General features: G+C 39.9%; 1 protein-coding gene across 8 annotated transcripts in view; it reads right to left on the reverse strand.

Moving 5' to 3' along the window:
• The window catches only part of RBBP8 (RB binding protein 8, endonuclease), a 108,527-nt gene that overhangs the window by 24,833 nt on the left and 62,958 nt on the right, over positions 1–20,736 (reverse strand). For all 8 annotated transcript variants that reach the window (XM_008261135.5, XM_051851353.3, XM_051851350.3 and 5 more), the window contains 4 exons: positions 18,757–18,941; positions 17,211–17,312; positions 3,361–3,458; positions 479–591 (listed from right to left, as the gene is read on the reverse strand). In XM_008261135.5, the coding sequence (XP_008259357.3) occupies positions 479–591; positions 3,361–3,458; positions 17,211–17,312; positions 18,757–18,941 (498 nt within the window). The remainder of the gene's footprint in view (positions 1–478; positions 592–3,360; positions 3,459–17,210; positions 17,313–18,756; positions 18,942–20,736) is intronic.

Below are 20,736 nucleotides of genomic sequence, written 5' to 3' on the forward strand. Positions count from 1 at the left end.
GAATAGTAAACCTACTTTAATGAGTTACTACGATGACAGATTGAATGTGACATAAGTATCTAAAAACCAACAGCTATCATAAGAAGCAAAATATTCATGTTCTTAACGGAGGTTCTGAAATTAGCAAAACTGAGACACAAAACAGTCTTAGAAGATCACCTAAGCATACAGATGCATTTGTATAACATATACATTTTGGAAATACAAATCCAAATGCATAATTGGGTCTTTAAAGAGGGAGAGTATCAAGTTTGGGAACCCTTTAAGTACTGCTTGGTGGACATAAAGAAGGTATCTACCAATAATACCAATCTCTCTATTGTCCTACAGTTAAGATCACAATAGGTCATAAATTGGGGAGATATTTTTAAGATAAATATTAATATAACCAGAATAATATGCCAAAGGAGAAAAATGGAATTCACTGTAATGGGATCTCAGCCATAGCTTGCAAGTTTTCACCAGTGTCCCAAATTACCTTAAACAATCTTCACTAATTTTTGTGGATTCCTCAAAAGGCTGCTTCTTGTGATTTCCTTCCACACAGGGATAGAGCTCATCACCAAGAGGGCTCCTTGGACCTTGACACTCCTTCAATAATAAAATATGAAGTATATCCATATATTGAAATTTTATTCATCCTTAAAACAAGATAAAGTATCAACAAATGCTAGCATGTGAATGAACCTAAAAAATATGATAAAGGAGAGGCAGTGTTGTGGCATAGTAGGCCTAAGTGTCTGCCTGCGGTGCCGGCATCCCCTCTGGGAGCTAGTTCTAGACCTGGCTACTCCACTTTGTGATCCAGCTCCCTGCTAATGGCCTGGGAAAGCAATGGAAGATGGCCAAAGTGCTTGGTCCCTCGCACCCTTATTGGAAACCCAGAAGGTCCTTGCTCCTGACTTCGGATCAGCCTAGCTTTGGCCACTGCAGTCATTTGGGGAGTAAACCAGTGGGTGGCAGACCTCTCTCTCTGTCTCTCCCTTTCTGTCTCTCAAATAAATCTTAAAAAAAAAAATGCTACAGGAAAAAAGACTCAATAGTTGCATAAAGTACATTCCATTAATATGAATTACTCAGAACAGGAAAACCCATAGGGACAGAGGCTGCAAGGAAGTGAAGCCTGGGGACTGAATGTTTACTGGTGAAGTTTTCTTCTTTCTTTCTTTATTTTTATTTGACAGGTAGAGTTATAGATAGTGAGAGAGAGACAGAGAGAAAGGTCTTCCTTCTGTTGGTTCACTCCCCTAATGGCCGCTACAGCCAGTGCTGCGCCGATCTGAAGCCAGGAGCCGGGTGCTTCCTCCTGGTCTCCCATGTGGGTGCAGGGCCCAAGCACTTGGGCCATTCTCTGCTGCCCTCCTGGGCCACAGCAGAGAGCCGGACTGGAAGAGAAGCAACCAGGACTAGTACCCAGCGTCCCAACCAGGACTAGAACCCGGGGTGCCAGGGCAACAGCTGGAGGATTAGCCAAGTGAGACATGGTGCCGGCCACTGAAGTTTTCTTTTGAAATGATAAAAATACTTTAGAACTAGATAGAGGTCACAGTTGCACAATATTGTCAATGTACTAAATGTACACTTTAAATTATTAATTTTATGTTATGTGAATTCATTTATAATAAAAAAGTGGAATGCCTTTTGTGTATAAAGAGAAAAGCAGTAATATTTTAATATCTTACATAAATATATTATAATACTGATATATAAAACTTCAACTCAAATAAATGTTATCAAGATTAGGGAAGCAAAGATGATTAACTATACTGGTGGGCAATGAATCTAAACGATCAGTTATGTATCAGTGCTTCTCAAATTTTAACATGCATAGAAGTCAACTGGTGATCTTGTTAAAATGGAAGTTCAGGGGACTGGTGTTCTGAGTGGGTAAAGCCACCATCTGCAGTGCCAGCCTCCCATATGGGTGCCAGTCTATGTCCTTGCTGCTCCAGTTGCAATTCAGCTCACTGCTAATGTGCCTGGGAAAAGCAGTGGAAGATATCCCAAGTGCTTGGGCCCCTGTACCCTCGTGGGAGACCAAAAAGAAGCTCCTGGCTTTGGCCTGGCCCAGACCTGGCTATTGCTGCCATTTGGGGAGTGAACCAGCTGACTGTCTCTCCCTCTCTGTAACTCTGACTTGCAAATAAATAAATACATAAATCAGATAAACAAAAGTGCAAGTTCAGCAGGTCTGAAATTCTAAAAAGTTTCAAAACAGATGAAGGAGTAGACAAATGGCCTAGTAATTAAGATGCTGTTCGGATGCTCACGTCCCTTTTTGGTGTGTCTGGGTTTGACACTTGGCTCTGGTTCCTGATTCTAGCTTTCTTCTAATGCAGACCCTGGGAAACACCAGTGCCGGCCCCAGCAGTTGGGTTCCTGCCACCCACATGGGAGACTTGGATTGAGTTCCCAGCTCCTGGCAAGTCTGCCCTACCCTAGGTCACTGCAAGCACAGATGGAGTAGACCAGCAGATGGAGCTCTGTCTCTCAAAATAAAAAGATGCAGTTACTTTTGGCTGTGGATTGCTTTGGGCAGCAAGATTTTAGGTGTCAGCTCCTTTAATTTCTTTGGTGTATAAACCACTGACTTGCCAAGTTTACAGTAAAAGGGAATTATAATTCATTGAAACATTTAAAATTCAAAGATTGAAAACTACCCAGTATCATCTGAAGAAGGATTTCAAACTACAGAAGTCAAAAAAATCCAAATATAATGGAAAATTTAGTTCTATTTTTAGAAATTCAGTGGCAAGACAATTCTGTAATAAAACACATATATTTACTAAAGGAATATTATTTTAAAGCTGTGTCAAAATGTAAGTTTTCCTTAAAATTGAAGAATCAAATTTTCTCTCTCCTAGGGATAAATTAAGAAAAAAAGAAAGAGTATGTAAACTTGTCTGATATAAGGAGGCATCAAATAACAAAAAGAAAATCATGAGGGCATTCTCTGACAGTCACTAGAAATTAGGTCTAAGTGGTTGGCAGTTGTTATCAGTCCCTCAAATTCAACCTGCTTCTCAAACCAAAGCCCAGTTAAAAGATGTCAAAAAAGACCTAATAAATTCTTAGATCAAGCCAAAGATATTACGTCTTCTTTTAGATGGAATGAGGGTGGAGAAACAGCAGGCAGAGAGGGTAAGAATGAAGGTTGACAAAATGCTCTGTCAGCATTACTTCCCCCAATTCTGAAGATTATATATTGCCTGGGATAGACAATATAAATGGGCCTTTCTAACATCATCATTTGTGGTCTAGATCTTTATCCAATAAGCTTTGAATAAAATATTTTTTCTTTTAATTCTCTAAGAACTGGTCTAAAAGAATATATTAATTCATATTAACACTACTACTTACAGATTCTTCTTGAACACCAAGTCCAGGTGTTTCAGCAACAACTGTAGTTAAGTTAAAAGATGACTTATCAGTGGGATGATTGCTGGTTCCATGTGTTTCTAAGTGAGAAAAAAATTATATAATTGTAGAAACTCAATGTATAAAAATTACCAAAAAGGAGGGTTGGTGTTGTGGCACAGTGGGTTAAGCCACTGCCTGCGATGCCGGCATCTCATGTGAAGCGCAGGTTCATGCCCCCGCTGCTCCACTTCTGATCCAGGTCCTTGCTAATGGCCTGAGAAAAGCAGTGAAAAATGGCCCAAGTGTTTGGGCTCCTATCACCCATGTGGGAAACCTGGGAGAAGTTCCTGGTTCCTGACTTTGGCCTGGCCCAGCCCTGACCATTGTGGCCATCTGGGGAGTAAACCAAGGGGTGGAAGATCTCTTTCTGTCTCTCTAACTCTGACTTTCAAACAAACCAATGAATGCATAAATACATAAATCTTTTTAAAAATACAAAAATGAAGGAAACATTCAAAAAACTATGTTAATTTATAAGGACAATTTTTAAATTTCTGTACAAAAAATTCCAAAATATAAATGGTAATAACCTGTGGTATGTATCAAAATTTGCCAAAATTTTTCCTGCCAAATTTGCTACTTTTCCTAAATGAAGTGAATAAAATAGGCATATTATTTTTCTTACTGCTGCTACAGAAAACAAATCTTAAAGTGGATTTACAATGGATTTATTGTGACCTAAGATATACCATGTGTTTCAAATTGTATTTAGTGTTTTTCATGAAAATATACTTTGTGGAAGAGATTTCCAGCCCTGCATAATTTTCAAGTTTTAAGCTAACCATATTGTTTATACAGGAATCATCTATGCTCAAGTTCTTTAATAGTGTGTTATACAAGTAGAGCTCCTCTAACTCAACAAGTACTTATGGAGCACCTACTATGCTCCAGGCATTGTGCTAAGTACCAGATGAAAAGAAAAAGTTCTTATCCTCAAGGAGCTTATGGGCTACAGTTGAAAGGTAAACAGAATTTTTGCTATAGATTGTAATGAACATTTTAACAGAAGCAGTTATAAGGGTGATTTAAACACAGAGGAAGGACTCCTAAATCTATTTGGGAAATCAAAGTAAGCTACACAGAGTGAGGCCTAAGTTCTGAGAGAGAGAGGAATTTGCCTGGGAACAGAAAGTAGGATTCTAGGCATGTTTCAGGGTCTAGATTTGGGAAAGAAAATTGCTATTCAGGGAATTACACATGGTTTAATTGTCAGAAGTCAAATTGCAGAAGATGGAAGAAACAGGGCAGGAGTCCAGATAGGTTTGTTAGGGGACAGATAAGACTTAGGAGCTTGGAATTTCTCCTGTAGACAATAAGAGATATCTGAGAAGTTTAAATGGAGGGCAGATTTAATATTTGCGCTAAAAAGGTAGAGCTGGTTTTGACAGGCTCACAGGGCAAGAGATAATCACTAACAGGAAAGAGGACTAATCAGATTACTACAACAGTCTTGATGAGAAATGTTGATAGTCTAAACCCGTGGACCCGAGTGCAGAAGAACATGTAAAGAAAATACGTAGGAGGTAGAATCAATCAGTGAAACTTGGATGCTGTTTTGAAATAAGAGATGAAGAAACAGGAGTCTGGTATGAATCATAGATTTCTGTTTCAGTTAACTCCAAGAGGTATGTAGAGAGTCATTCATTGAGACTGCAAATACAAGAATAAGTAGTAGATTTGACAGGAAAGTTTCAATTTTGGAAATGCTGAAGGTGAAAGGGTTCCAGGTAGAGATGTTCAACAGCAGGCAGATATCTGGTTTGGAATCTAGAAGCAAAGTCCTGGACAGAGATACAGATTTGGGATTTATCAGCATACAGACTGAAGCAGAATGCTACTTCTAGGAGAGATTTCCCTAGAAAGAGACAACAGGCACAAGATCAGACACAGTTGTATCTGAGAACAGCAACACTGATGATCCGCTCCAAAAGCTGTTACAGTATAATGAGTGAAAGGCTGTGCAGGGGCCAGTGCTGTGACATAGCAGGTAAATCCGCTGCCTGCAGTATCGGCATCCCATAGGGGTGCCGGTTCAAGTCCCCGCTGCTCCACTTCCAATCCAGCTCTCTGCTATGGCCTGGAAAAGCAGCAGAAGATGGCCCAAGTGCTTGGGCCCCTGCACTCGTGTGGGAGGCCCAGGAGAAGCTCCTGGCTTCGGATTGGCGCAGCTCCAGCTGTTGCGGCCATCTGGGGAGTGAACCAGCGGATGGAAGACCTCTCTCTGTAAGTCTGCCTCTCTGTAAGTCCGCCTTCAAATAAATAAATAAATCTTAAAAAAAAAAAAGGCTATGCAAATGTGATCTCAATCACTTGGTTCTTTCTCCCTTCCCCTACATCCCTTTCTCTTCCCCTCTGAGGTAGGGTAAACAAAGGGGTGTAGAAAATCCATACTTCTGAGTGACTATGAGTTAAGAAAGTGGAGATACTAGATGGCGGAATAGTGAGGGCGCGCACCGATAGTCCGGGAAAATTTAGTTTAATAAAAGGGGAGTTACGGTAGCCTCAGAAAAAAGAACCAGGAAAATATTGCAGAGGAAACCCTTCTGGATTGAGTGGTCGTGAATCGGAGGACCTACTGGGAGAACAAGGTCGCCCACCGCGCGGAAGCCGAGCCGCAGGACCGAGCTGCTGGAACGCGAGGTGAGCCGAACCTCAATAGCCCAAGACACCGGCAGGCAAGCGGAGAGAGGAGACTAGAGGGAACGACCCCCCCCGGGGGGGGGGGACTTCACCAGGCTAACTGGGAGAGAGAGGAAAAAAAAAAAAAGGTGACTGGTATGGACACGGGTTTCTCTCTCTCCGCTCACCTCTCAAGGGCGAGCAAGACAAAGAGCGGTGCCATCTTGGACATACGTCATAAGCAGAGCGACCTCAGGTCTGCACCGGCCCTGAGCCTAGCAGAAAAACCTGACTCTGGGCGGGGCAAATTAACAGGAGATTAGGACCTAGTAAATTTGTGGTGCTACTGAACTGAGACTGTGAAAAAAGAGACGGTGGGGGAGAGAACTCACGGAATTCACGTGAGCACTCTCCAGAGACGCTACAGTTCCGTAACTTTGGCAACCCAGTGGGAGACTGAAGGAGAATTTGAGCCCACTCTGAGGGCCGAACAGATACCCTGTGTGGTCCTTGGGAAAGAGCTTCTGATCTCTGGCTCCTGTGGGTATATCATTTGCCTGCTAACTACCTCCAACTTTGTTCAGCTGTGCAGAATAACTTCCCTTTTGAATCAAAAAAAAAAAGAGAGAGAGAGAGAGAGAGAGAGAGAGGTTTACCACGCCTAACCTGGGAGTGTCACCTTTGGCACACCAAACAGAGCTCTCAGGCCACACCCATCTCAAGCCCTAAGGCTCCATCAAAAACAGATAGTCCACTTAAACTAGAGTCATAGTATAACAAGAAAAAGCACCACAGTAAAGAAACCAAATATCTCCAATATGCCAAATAACAAACGCAAAAACCAAGGTAATAAAAACAAGGAAGTCACCATGAAGCCCTCAAATGAAAAAGACACCCCAATTCAAGATTATGAGGATGATGATATAGAAGAAATGCAAGAAGCAGATCTCAAAAAATTGATAAGAACATTAAGAAGTTCTCAAAAACAAATTCTTGAACTACAGAAATCCTTAATGGACAAGATAGAAAATCTCTCTCGTGAAAATGAAATATTAAGGAGGAATCAAAATGAAACGAAACAACTAGTACAACAGGTAACTGGGATAGTGACTGAAGTGAAGAATTCAATAGATCAAATGAAAAACACAATAGAGAGCCTTACAAACAGAATGGGTGAAGCAGAAGAGAGAATATCAGACTTAGAAGACAGAGAACAGGAAAGGATACAGTCAGACCAAAGAAAAGAAGAGGAAATTAGGAATCTAAAACATATTGTCCGGAATCTTCAGGATACTATTAAAAAACCCAACATTCGGGTTCTAGGAGTACCTGAAGGCATGGAGAGGGAGAAAGGATTAGAAGGCCTTTTTAGTGAGATACTAGCAGAAAATTTCCCAGGTTTGGAGAAGGACAGAGAAATCCTAGTACAGGAAGCTCACAGAACCCCTAATAAACACGACCAAAAGAGATCCTCACCACAATACGTTGTAATTAAACTCTCCACAGTGAAACATAAAGAAAAGATCCTAAAATGTGCAAGAGAGAAACGTCAGATTACTCTCAGAGGATCTCCAATCAGACTCACAGCTGACTTCTCATCAGAAACTCTACAAGCTAGGAGGGAATGGCGAGATATAGCCCAGGTACTAAGAGAGAACAACTGCCAGCCCAGAATATTATATCCTGCAAAGCTATCATTTGTGAATGAAGGTGAAATAAAGACTTTTCATAGCAAACAGAAATTGAAAGAATTTGTTGCCACTCGTCCAGCCCTGCAAAAGATGCTTAAAGATGTGTTACACACAGAAACAAAGAAACACGGTCATCAATATGAAAGAAGGTAAAGGAAGGAAACCAAGGAAGGAAAGCTCACAGCAAAAGATCACAGGGAATTCAAAGCATATATTAGAACTTACCTTTGGCAAATGGCAGGGCAAAGTTACCACTTATCATTAGTCACATTGAACGTGAATGGCCTGATTGTCCAGTTAAAAGACACCGATTGGCTGATTGGGCTAAGGAACAAAACCCATCTATTTGCTGCTTACAAGAAACTCATCTTTCCAACAAAGATCCATACAGACTGAAAATGAAAGGCTGGAAAAAGATATACCATGCCAACAGAAATGAAAAAAGAGCAGGCGTAGCCATCTTAATTTCAGACAACATAAACTTTACCACAAAAACCGTTAAGAGAGACAAAGAGGGACACTACATAATGATTAAGGGATCAATTCAACAGGAAGATATAACAATTATCAATGTATATGCACCTAACTACAGGGCACCGGTTTACCTAAAAGATTTGTTAACGGACTTAAAGGGAGACTTAGACCCCAATACAATAGTACTGGGGGACTTCAATACTCCACTCTCAGAAACAGACAGATCAATAGGACAGAAGATCAACAAGGATACAATAGATTTAAACGACACTATAGCCCAAATGGATCTAACAGATATATACAGAACTTTCAATCCTACAGCTAAAGATTTTACATTCTTCTCAGCAGTACATGGAACCTTCTCTAGGATTGACCACATACTAGGCCATAAAGCAAGTCTCAGCAAATTCAAAAGAATTAGAATCATACCATGCAGCTTCTCAGACCATAAAGGAATGAAGTTGGAAATTAGCAACTCAGGAATCCCTAGAGCATATGCAAACACATGGAGATTGAACAACATGCTCCTGAATGAACAATGGGTCATAGAAGAAATCAAAAGAGAAATCAAAAACTTTCTGGAAGTAAATGAGGATAACAGCACAACATACCAAAACTTATGGGACGCAGCAAAAGCAGTGTTAAGAGGAAAGTTTATATCAATAGGTGCCTACATCAAGAAATTGGAAAGGCACCAAATAGATGAGCTTTCAATTCACCTCAAGGATCTAGAAAACCTACAGCAAACCAGACCCAAATCTAGTAGGAGAAGAGAAATAATTAAAATCAGAGAAGAAATCAACAGGATTGAATCAAGAAAAACATTCCAAAAAATCAGCCAAACGAGGAGCTGGTTTTTTGAAGAAATAAACAAAATTGACACCCCATTGGCCCAACTAACTAAAAAAAGAAGAGAAAAGACCCAAATCAATAAAATCAGAGATGAAAAAGGAAACGTAACAACAGACACCACAGAAATAAAAAGAATCATCAGAAATTACTACAAGGACTTGTATGCCAGCAAACAGGGAAACCTATCAGAAATGGATAGATTCCTGGACACATGCAACCTACCTAAATTGAACCAGGAAGACATCGAAAACCTAAACAGACCCATAACTGAGACAGAAATTGAAACAGTAATAAAGGCCCTCCCAACAAAGAGAAGCCCAGGACCAGATGGATTCACTGCTGAATTCTACCAGACATTTAAAGAAGAACTAACTCCAATTCTTCTCAAACTATTCAGAACAATCGAAGAAGAGGGAATCCTCCCAAATTCTTTCTATGAAGCCAGCATCACCTTAATTCCTAAGCCGGAAAAAGATGCAGCACTGAAAGAGAATTACAGACCAATATCCCTGATGAACATAGATGCAAAAATCCTCAATAAAATTCTCGCCAATAGAATGCAACAACACATCAGAAAGATCATCCACCCAGACCAAGTGGGATTTATCCCTGGTATGCAGGGATGGTTTAATGTGCGCAAGACAATCAATGTGATACACCACATTAACAGACTGCAGAAGAAAAACCATATGATTATCTCAATAGATGCCGAGAAAGCATTTGATAAAATACAACACCCTTTCATGATGAAAACTCTAAGCAAACTGGGTTTGGAAGGAACATTCCTCAATACAATCAAAGCAATCTATGAAAAACCCACAGCCAACATCCTATTGAATGGGGAAAAGTTGGAAGCATTTCCACTGAGATCTGGTACCAGACAGGGATGTCCACTCTCACCACTGCTATTCAATATAGTTCTGGAGGTTCTAGCCAGAGCTATTAGGCAAGAAAAAGAAATTAAAGGGATACAAATTGGGAAGGAAGAACTCAAACTATCCCTCTTTGCAGATGACATGATTCTTTATTTAGGGGACCCAAAGAACTCTACTAAGAGACTATTGGAACTCATAGAAGATTTTGGCAAAGTAGCAAGGTAGAAAATCAATGCACAAAAATCAACAGCCTTTGTATACACAGACAATGCCATGGCTGAGGAAGAACTTCTAAGATCAATCCCATTCACAATAGCTACAAAAACAATCAAATACCTTGGAATAAACTTAACCAAGGACGTTAAAGATCTCTACGATGAAAATTACAAAACCTTAAAGAAAGAAATGGAAGAGGATACCAAGAAATGGAAAAATCTTCCATGCTCATGGATTGGAAGAATCAATATCATCAAAATGTCCATTCTCCCAAAAGCAATTTATAAATTCAATGCAATACCAATCAAGATACCGAAGACCTTCTTCTCAGATCTGGAAAAATTGGTGCTGAAATTTATATGGAGGCACAAGAGACCTCGAATAGCTAAAGCAATCTTGTACAACAAAAACAAAGCCGGAGGCATCACAATACCAGATTTCAGGACATACTACAGGGCAGTTGTAATCAAAACAGCATGGTACTGGTACAGAAACAGATGGATAGACCAATGGAACAGAATTGAAACACCAGAAATCAACCCAAACATCTACAGCCAACTTATATTTGATCAAGGATCTAAAACCAATTCCTGGAGCAATGACAGTCTATTCAATAAATGGTGCTGGGAAAACTGGATTTCCACGTGCAGAAGCATGAAGCAAGACCCCTACCTTACGCCTTACACAAAAATCCACTCAACATGGATTAAAGACCTAAATCTACGACCTGACACCATCAAGTTACTAGAGAACATTGGAGAAACCCTTCAAGATATTGGCACAGGCAAAGAGTTTCTGGAAAAGACCCGGGAGGCACAGGCAGTCAAAGCCAAAATCAACTATTGGGATTGCATCAAATTGAGAAGTTTCTGTACTGCAAAAGAAACAGTCAGGAGAGTGAAGAGACAACCGACAGAATGGGAAAAAATATTTGCAAACTATGCAACAGATAAAGGGTTAATAACCAGAATCTACAAAGAGATCAAGAAACTCCACAAAAACAAAACCAACAACCCAATTAAGAGATGGGCCAAGGACCTCAATAGACATTTTACAAAACAGGAAATCCAAATGGCCAACAGGCACATGAAAAAATGTTCAAGGTCATTAGTAATCAGGGAAATGCAAATCAAAACCACAATGAGGTTTCACCTCACCCCGGTTAGAATGGCTCACATTCAGAAATCTACCAACAACAGATGCTGGCGAGGATGTGGGGAAAAAGGGACACTAACCCACTGTTGGTGGGAATGCAAACTGGTCAAGCCACTATGGAAGTCAGTCTGGAGATTCCTCAGAAACCTGAAGATAACCCTACCGTTCGACCCAGCCATCCCACTCCTTGGAATTTACCCAAAGGAATTTGAATTGGCAAACAAAAAAGCGGTCTGCACCCTAATGTTTATTGCAGCTCAATTCACAATAGCTAAGACCTGGAACCAACCTAAATGCCCATCAACGGTAGACTGGATAAAGAAATTATGGGATATGTACTCTTTAGAATACTATACCGCAGTAAGAAACAACGAAATCCAGTCATTTGCAACAAAATGGAGGAATCTGGAACACATCATGCTGAGTGAAATAAGCCAGTCCCAAAGGGACAAATACCATATGTTCTCCCTGATCGGTGACAACTGACTGAACACCAAAAAGGAAACCTGTTGAAGTGGAATGGACACTATGGGAAACGGTGACTTGATCAGCATAGCCCTGACTGTTAATGAACAACTTAATACATTATCCCTCTTAGTAGTTTTTTTGTCTGTTCTACTTAATATGACTGGTTTACTTCTGTAATTAATACACAGTTATTCTTAAGTATTAAAAATTAACTGAAATGTGATTCCTGTTAAACATAAGAGTGGGAATAAGAGAGGGAAGAGATGTATAATTTGGGACATGCTCAAGCTGACTTGCCCCAAATGGTAGAGTTAAAAACATACCAGGGGATTCCAATTCAATCCCATCAAGGTGGCATGTACCAATGCCATCTCACTATTCCAAGTGATCAATTTCAGTTCACAATTGATCATAATGAAAGGACTAAGAGTCAAAGGGAGCACATAAACAAGTCTAGTACCTGCTAACACTAACCGATAGAATAAATAAAGGGGAGAGTGATCCAACATGGGAAGTGAGATACTCAGCAGACTCATAGAATGGCAGATGTCCTAAATAGCACTCTGGCCTCAGAATCAGCCCTAAAGGCATTCAGATCTGGCTGAAAAGCCCATGGGAGTATTTCAGGCATGGAAAGCCAAGACACTCTGGCAAAAGATCTCTGTGAGTGAGATCCCAGTGGAAAGAACAGGTCATCAAAGAAGGAGGTACCTTTCTCTGAAGGGAGGAGAGAACCTCCACTTTGACTATGACCTTGTCTAAACAAGATAAGAATTGGAGAACTCAGAGGGCTTCCATAGCCTTGGAAACTCATGACCGGAGCATAGGGAGACTACTGATGCCATAGACAGGAGTGTCAATTGGTAAAGTCAACAACAGGAGTCACTGTGCACTTACTCCTCATGTAGGATCTCTGTCCTCAATGTGCTGTGTATTGAGATTTAATGCTATAACGAGTACTCAAACAATATATTTCACTTTGTGTTTTTATGGGGGTGCAAACAAACTGTTGAAATCTTTACTTAATGTATACTAAACTGATCCTCTGTAAAAAAAGAAAAAAAAAATTATCAACTCCCAACTTGACTCTCACTGGGATTAAACATGACAATAGGTCTGATCTGATTTCATCATCACTTAAAAAAAATCATCTATTATTTTTCACTTTTTGTTTTTGTGTGAGCAAACTGTTGAAATCCTTACTTAATGTATACTAAGCTGATCTTCTGTATATTAAGATAATCGAAAATGAATCTTGATGTGAATGGAAGGGGAGAGGGAGTGGGAAAGGGGAGGGTAGTGGGCGGGAGGGACGGTATGTGGGGGAAGCCATTGTAATCCATAAATCGTACTTTGGAAATTTATATTCATTAAATAAAAGTTAAAAAAAATAAATAAAATATTAAAAAAAAAAGAAAGTGGAGATACTGAGTACATATCATTTTTTCAACTTTGAAGAGAAGCTATAGCTAAAGATGGAAAGAATTAAGAATTGCCATTGTTAAAAGGTAGACGATAACACACATATACATGTTGAAAAGAAAAGACCAAGAGGGCAACTGGAGATAAAGAGTACAACTGGTGGGGTGAAGTCCTGGCAGTAGCAGAAGAGAATGGGTTCGAGAGTGTGCAGCAGCAGAGATCTGCCACTCAGTGTTACATCCCCAACAACCCTGTCTATAATGTGCACACATACTTGTGCACACACAAATACACACATATTATACAATGATTTATAGCTTTCAGAACACAATTTTCCCATTAATATAAAATTAGAGGATGGTGTTTGGTAGAGTGCTTAAGCTGCTGCTTGGCACATCTGCATCCCATATCTGAGCGCCTGTTTCGAGTATTGACTATGCTGCCTTTAATCCACTTTAATGTACACACCCTGGGAGGCAGCAGATGATGGCTTAAGAACTTGTGGGACTCATGGATTGAGTTCTGGGATCCTGGCTTCAGCCTCCTACATAGCTTGGATGTTGTGGGCCATTGGGAGTGAACCATCAATGGAAGATCATTCTATATCTTTCTGTCTCTCTGCTTTTCAAATAAAAAAGAAAATGAACAAATAAAAACCAATAAGAATTATCATTTAAAATAAATAAATAAAACTAGTGATTAACCTTTATCAGTGCTTCCAGCTGGGCTGTAGGTTTTATTTCCTGCCATCTTTTTAAGGATTTAGCTACTATTCTCTCTTTCTCCCTAATTACTAATCTCCCCCTTTCATCGATCATTCCATCAGCATAAAAATACACTGAACATGCTATTATATTCCATCTTAAAAAACCCACCCTTGGAGGCAAGTGTTTGACCTAGCAGTTAAGACAACCAGGTTTCATATTGGAGTACTTAGGCTCCACACCCGGCTCTAGCTTTCTGCCAATGTAGACCCTGAGAGGCAGCAGGTGATGGCTCATTATTTGGGTCTCTGCTACCCATATGGAAGATGTGGATTGAATTCCTGGTTCCTGACTTCTGCTTGGCCAAGTCCCTGCCAATGTGGGCATTTGGGAAGTGAACTAGCAGATGAGAGCTCTGTCTCTCAAATAAGTAAAATTTAAACAAAACAAAACAAAACAAAACAAAAACAACTCACAACTTTCCCTTGACCCATATTCCTCTCTGGCCACTGTCCCATTCTCTCATCTCCTTCACCGTGATATGTCCAAGAAAACAGGTCTATGTGTGCTCTTTCTACTTTCTCTATCTCTAGTTTCTCTTCAGCTTGATACCAAAAATGTTACACCTTAACAGTTTTTTATCAGGTTACTAGCTTAACATTGAATGATCTCTATGCAACCAAACCTAATGGGCAATTCTAAGTAGTATTCATCTTAATTGACCTACCAGCACTTTTCTTCTTTTTTTTTAAGGTTCACTTTATTTATTTGTATGTATCTCATAAATACAACATTAGGAACATAGTAATTCTTCCTACCCACTCTCCCCCTCCTCTTCCTTCTCCCTCTCCTGTTTATTCTGAGAAAGAAAAAAAATGAAAGAATGGAATGAAAAAGCTAAGAGAACTGCCCCTCAACAGTCTAGACAAGGCCTGTTCTGTTACTGTTTCTCGAAGGTGATTTAACTTTTTCCCTCCTTCCTCTTTTCCCTTCCTTCCTCTCCCTTCTTTCCTTTTATAAGCTTAATTGTCTTTAAAGAAGAACCCAAGGATGATACATCTTTTGTGAGCTCTTAGACATAACTATAACTTATGAGACATAATAATATCTTCCATTTAATACACTAAAAGGAAATGATTCTTGAGAACAAGTTTTACTATTAAGTCTCATAGTACAACTTTTTGGGGACAGAGGTCCTGCATGGGAAATTAGAGCACATTGACTCTGTGTATTTAACAAGTAACACTCTTAGGTATGACATCAGTGATCACCCAAGTCTCTTGACATGAGCTGCCTTGGCTATGGAAGCCTTTTAGATCCACTTGCTTGATAAGGCTATAAGCAAAGTGGAAGTTCTCTCTTCCCTTCAGAGAAAAGTACCTCCTTCTTTGGTGGTCACTTCTTTCTACTGGGGTCTAACCCACAGGGATCCTTTATGTAGGACATTTTTTGCCAGAGTGTCTTGGCTTTCCAGCCAGACCAGAGTGCCTTAGAGGCTGATTCTGAGGTCAGAGCTACCAGCTGTTTTTTTTTTTTAATAAAGATTTTATTTATTTATTTAAGAGGTAGAGTTACAGACAGTGAGAGGGAGAGACAGAGAGAAAGGTCTTCCGTCCGTTGGTTCACTCCCCAAATGGCTGTAATGGCCGGAGCTGCGCCGATCTTAAGCCAGGAGCCAGGAGCCTCTTCCTGGTCTCCTGTGTGGGTGCAGGGGCCCAAGGACCTGGGCCATCCTCCAGGCCACAGCAGAGAGCTGGATTGGAAAAGGAGCAGCCGGGATTAGAACTGGCGCCCATATGGGATGTTGGCACCGCAGGCAGAGGATTAACCTACTGCTCCATGGTGCCGGCCTACCAGCTGTTTTTAACACAAACATTCCTTGCTCTTCCTTCCACTTGGCTTACAGAATACTCCTGTCTCATGGGCAGCTCCTTCTCTGGCTACTTTGTTGGTTCTTCCTCATCTTCATAATCCCTGAATCAAAACCTCAACAGCTGCAATATTGCCTCCAAGTGGGTGAAAAATTGTTCTTAGAGGGACAATTAAGGGGCTGGCGCCATGGCATAGCAGGTAAAACCTCTGCCTGCAGTGTTGGTATCCCATGTGGGTGCTGGTTTGAGTTCCAGCTGCTCTATGTCCAATCTAGCTCCCTGCTCTTGTGCCTGGGAAAGCAGTGGAGGATGGCCCAAGTGCCTGGGTACCTGCCACCCATGTGGAAGCGTGGAAGCAGCTCTTGGCTCCTGGCTTCGGCCTGGCCCACCCCTGGCCATTGCAACCATTTGGGTTGGGGAGTGAACCAGCGGATGGAAAATTTCGATCTCTCTTTGTAACTCTGCCCTTCAAAATATAAACAAATCTTAAAAAAAAATGGTGGGGGGACAAAATAATCTTACTCTTTTTATGTATAAAGCAGAGACATATAAACATACACCCAGCACATAAATATGTAGTATTTGTGCAGTATTAAAATTCCATGGAGTGGGTGGTCATTTGGCCTAGTAGTTAAGATGTCATTTGGGAGACCCACATCCAAAGAGTGCCTGGGTTTGGAGTCCCAGCTCTACCCTCTATTCCAGCTGCTTCCTAATGTACACACTAGGAGGCTGCTGGTGATGGCTGAAGTACTTGAGTCCTTGCCACCCACATGGCAGACATGGATTGAGTTCCCTGAACCAAGTTTCAGCCTGGCCATTGTGCGCATCCAGGGAATGAATCACTGCATGGGAGCTCTCTGTTTCTCTCTTAAACAATTAAAATAAAGAATACAATTTAAAATTTTTTATTCTTTTAAAAAATTTCATGGAGGAAGTCATTAAGAGAGAAAATACCTAAAATAGTTCTTGGAGAGGCTGTGATGATAAAACAAAAGTTGAGAATCAATGTTTTATGTAACAGAGTTCCCCAGGGCTCAGTTCTTGAACCTCTCCTCCCCATGTATAGGCCTTGCTTAGCAATTTCATTCAGTCTCATGGTTTTAGATACAATCTATATGCTCACATATATATATATATATATATATATATATATATATATACTTCCTTGTTTTTCCATCTTGAACTTCTCCTTAAACTTGAACTTACATCCATCCTCCCACCCAAAATCAAACAGAATATTCCCAAAAGTAAACCCCCGACTTTTAATTACCCCCACACCAAAACCAGCAAGACTTCTAAACAACTAGTAATACAAACAGCTAGTAATACAAAAGAATACATGGAAAATATATTAAAAATGCTATTTAGTGCAGACTGGTGGTCACTCTTGCCTACCAATAACTACAGATTTTAAACTTGTAATCTAAGTATATTACTTACTAGCCACTGGAGACTGACTTTGATCACAAGTATCAGCTACGAGGATTTCATTTTCATTAGGATGTTGTGGGTGAGTTAAAGGCTTCGAAACTTTTCTCAATTCTATGGAGAAAAAAAAAAGGGGGAAAGACTGCATAATAAACAAGCAATCATGAGGGAAAATATTATTAAAATCCCATGTGGTAAGTCAATATGAACCTGTCTTTAAACATTACAAACACTTACATTTTACTAACATAATTATCATATTCTAAGAAATAAGTGCCTTTAGTTTCATCTATAAATTAGGACAGTGGGTGAGGGAGGGCTAGAACAAAAGTTTCTTCTAAGTTTTAACATTTCTTTCTCTTGTAGTTGTTACTAATCAGCAGGTGAGTTTACAATGTGTACTGCATCATGTATCTTCTCAATCTTTGTTTTAAAGTTTTCATTTTCTGAAAGAAAACCTTGAAATATTCATCAGAAATTTTACTATTTAAGGATTTAATTCAAGAAACCTCCAACCCCAAAAAGAGGACAAAAGGAAAATAAAGCTTTACTTTTGATTTTAATTAAAAGGCAGGCATTTGGCGCAGCAGTTAAAAGTTGTTTGGGATGCCAACACACATTAGAGTGTCTGAACTTAAGTCCCAGCTCCACTTTCAATTCCAGTTTCCTACTAATGCATTCCCTAGCAGGCAGGAGGTGATAGTTCAAGTATTTGGGTTCCTGCCACCCATATGGGAAACCTGGACTGAGTTCCCAACTTCTTGCTTTGTCCTGTTCCAACCCTGGTTTACTATAGGCATTTGAGAAGAGAAACCAGTAGATCAGCAGTTAGAGAACAGGACTAATTAGTAATTAAATTGTGTATGATTTATTTTAAAATAATTTGCATGGCTCAAAAACTACCTTCAAATCAAAATTTCAAAAGTCATATAAAAGGATAACAAAATTAAAACAAATTCAATTTTTGAATAGTTAAATGCTGCTCTCATACAATGAAGAAATAAAACAATCATTTATACTGGATACAAAAGAAGACTTGTTAGAAAAGCAAATTGCTATGACTGGTTTTCTGGATATTTTTATACATGGATTTAAACACTATCTAAATTATGTAGATGATTATTTGTAATAAGTCATGTCTTGACAGCAGACTAAAAAGCCAATCAATATGCATTCTAGATCTATGATCTTCCCTTTAAATTTGACTTCTAACAGTTCTTTTGTTTTCCACTAGATGGTGCTACAAACCAATATATAACAGGGGAAAGCTGCATTGATACCACAGAATACTTATTCTTTCTTAAGTGAAAATAAAAGAAGCTATTTACTATATTTATAAAATGCATAGTATTTACATACTCAGATGCATATCACATGTCTATACATAATATAGGTAGAAAAATGCTTTCTCAGGCAATGAAAGTTAAACTTAGCTATACCAGGGGTTACCTGAAAAATGACTATCCGTGTTTCATTGGACAGAATAATGCAAACTAACAATAGATGAATATCTTTTTTTTAAAAATGAGGTAACTAAAAGATAAATCCAACTTCTTACCATTTGTGCCCACAGAGTGCTCTACTTTATTATGTGTCTGTTCTGTGTATCGGACATGGAGGTTTTCTTTTCTTCGTAGTCGGTTAATGCCAGAAAATGAAAAGGCTGTTATTGGAGAATCTGGAATAACATATTCCTCATATTCCTCACATTCAAGCTCAGTTGCCTGATGTTGTTGATCATTCCTAAAGGAAAATGACAGTTGAAAGAAAATGAATTCAACAAATGTTTATTAAAATATTTACTACCTTGTATGGATTTGTAGAAGGACACAAATATGATACTGTAAGAGATATAGCCTCATACCTAATGTTCCAAAACTAATGATTAGAGAAGTATGCGAATGATTACAGGACCAAGGAGGAATTGTTATTGTGAAAAGTGAAGTAGAGGCCGGCGCCGCAGCTCAATAGGCTATCCTCCGCCTGTGGCGCCGGCACACTGGGTTCTAGTCCCAGTCAGGGTGCCGGATTCTGTCCCGGTTGCCCCCCTTCCAGGCCAGCTCTCTGCTGTGGCCCGGGAGAGCAGTGGAGGATGGCCCAAGTGCTTGGGCCCTGCACCCCATGGGAGACCAGGAGAAGCACCTGGTCCTGGCTTTGGATCAGCACGGTACGCCAGCCACGGTGGCCATTGGAGGGTGAACCAACGGCAAAAGGAAGACCTTTCTCTCTGTCTCTCTCTCTCACTGTCCACTCTGTCAAAAAAAAGAAAAGTGAAGTAGAAAGTGTGGTTGGTGGCACTTGAAGTGAAATTAAAAGTACTCTGAATGACAGAGAAGATCTGCAGAGGAGCCACGCAGTTTGAGTAAAGGCATTTAGTACTTCTACTTGTGTTGGAGAAGGGCAACTAGAACTATAGGAAGGAGAGTCTTGTGCAAGTATACATACAATTTAGAAAGAGAATGCATGGAAGAAAGAGGTGCATGGAAGCAATGTGACAGTTTAACAGCAGTGTGCCAGATGGACGGGGACACATGGAGTAGGGGCAAGGGAATCAATTAGATAGTGGCTATGGTAGCAGAGCTAAGAGCTTCTGTGGCTTGATTTATGATACTGCAAGTGTATATGGAATGTAAAGGACAGTTATTAAACATTGTGGTAGTAGCACCAGTGTGAGTTGGCAATTGACAAATACAGAATGATAACACAACACTAAGAACTACCAACCTTTAGTTTACACTGCCAAGCACTTATTAATATCACAACTTTGTGAGATATTATTACTCTTATGTTATAAATGAGGAAATGAAGATATAAAGTTAAGTCACTTACTAAAAGAGTAATAGGATTTAAACCCTAGCAGTCAGACTTGAGCAGCTTCTATTGTTAACCACTGGATGTATTATCCTTGGTGTAGACCATGAGTCTATGACTGACCACACTTTAACTGCTTCTACTTAAAGCCCTTATGGTCTTTCAACACAGCAGCTACAACTGTCCTATTCAAACTTTAGTCATACTAATTAAATCCAACTAAAACTCTGCCACATCTCACTCCACTGAGAACACAAGCCTAAGTCCTCTGACCCACAAGACCCCACATGATCTGACCACCCCCTACCCCATTACCTTTCCACTTCTGACCTCTTTTTCTAATATACTCTTCATTCACACTCTCTTCTTTGGGGTTCCTCAAACTCACTACTCATGTTCCTACCTTATGTTCTTTGCTCAGGCTGTTCATCTGCTTGGAATGTTTATCCCCAAATAGCCATACTGCTAATTTTCTGATCTCCTACAAGTCTTTGTTGCAATTTTACTGTTTAAAATTGCAACACCTTTCCCACACCCTAGGATTCCTGCTCCTTGTTATTCTGCTCTATTTACTTTATCCATAAAATTTACTGCTTTCTACCACAGGAAACAATTTATTGACTATGTCTACAGTTTACCTGTTAGAATGTAAGCTCTAGGATAAGGATCTTTGGTTCACTGATGAATCAAATTGCCTGCAAAGTAGGCAGTGCATAAATAGTTGAAT

Source organism: Oryctolagus cuniculus, chromosome 10, assembly GCF_051225735.1.
Source record: "Oryctolagus cuniculus isolate XC-2025 breed Fujian yellow rabbit chromosome 10, ASM5122573v1, whole genome shotgun sequence".
In the NCBI taxonomy this organism is placed as follows: domain Eukaryota; kingdom Metazoa; phylum Chordata; class Mammalia; order Lagomorpha; family Leporidae; genus Oryctolagus; species Oryctolagus cuniculus.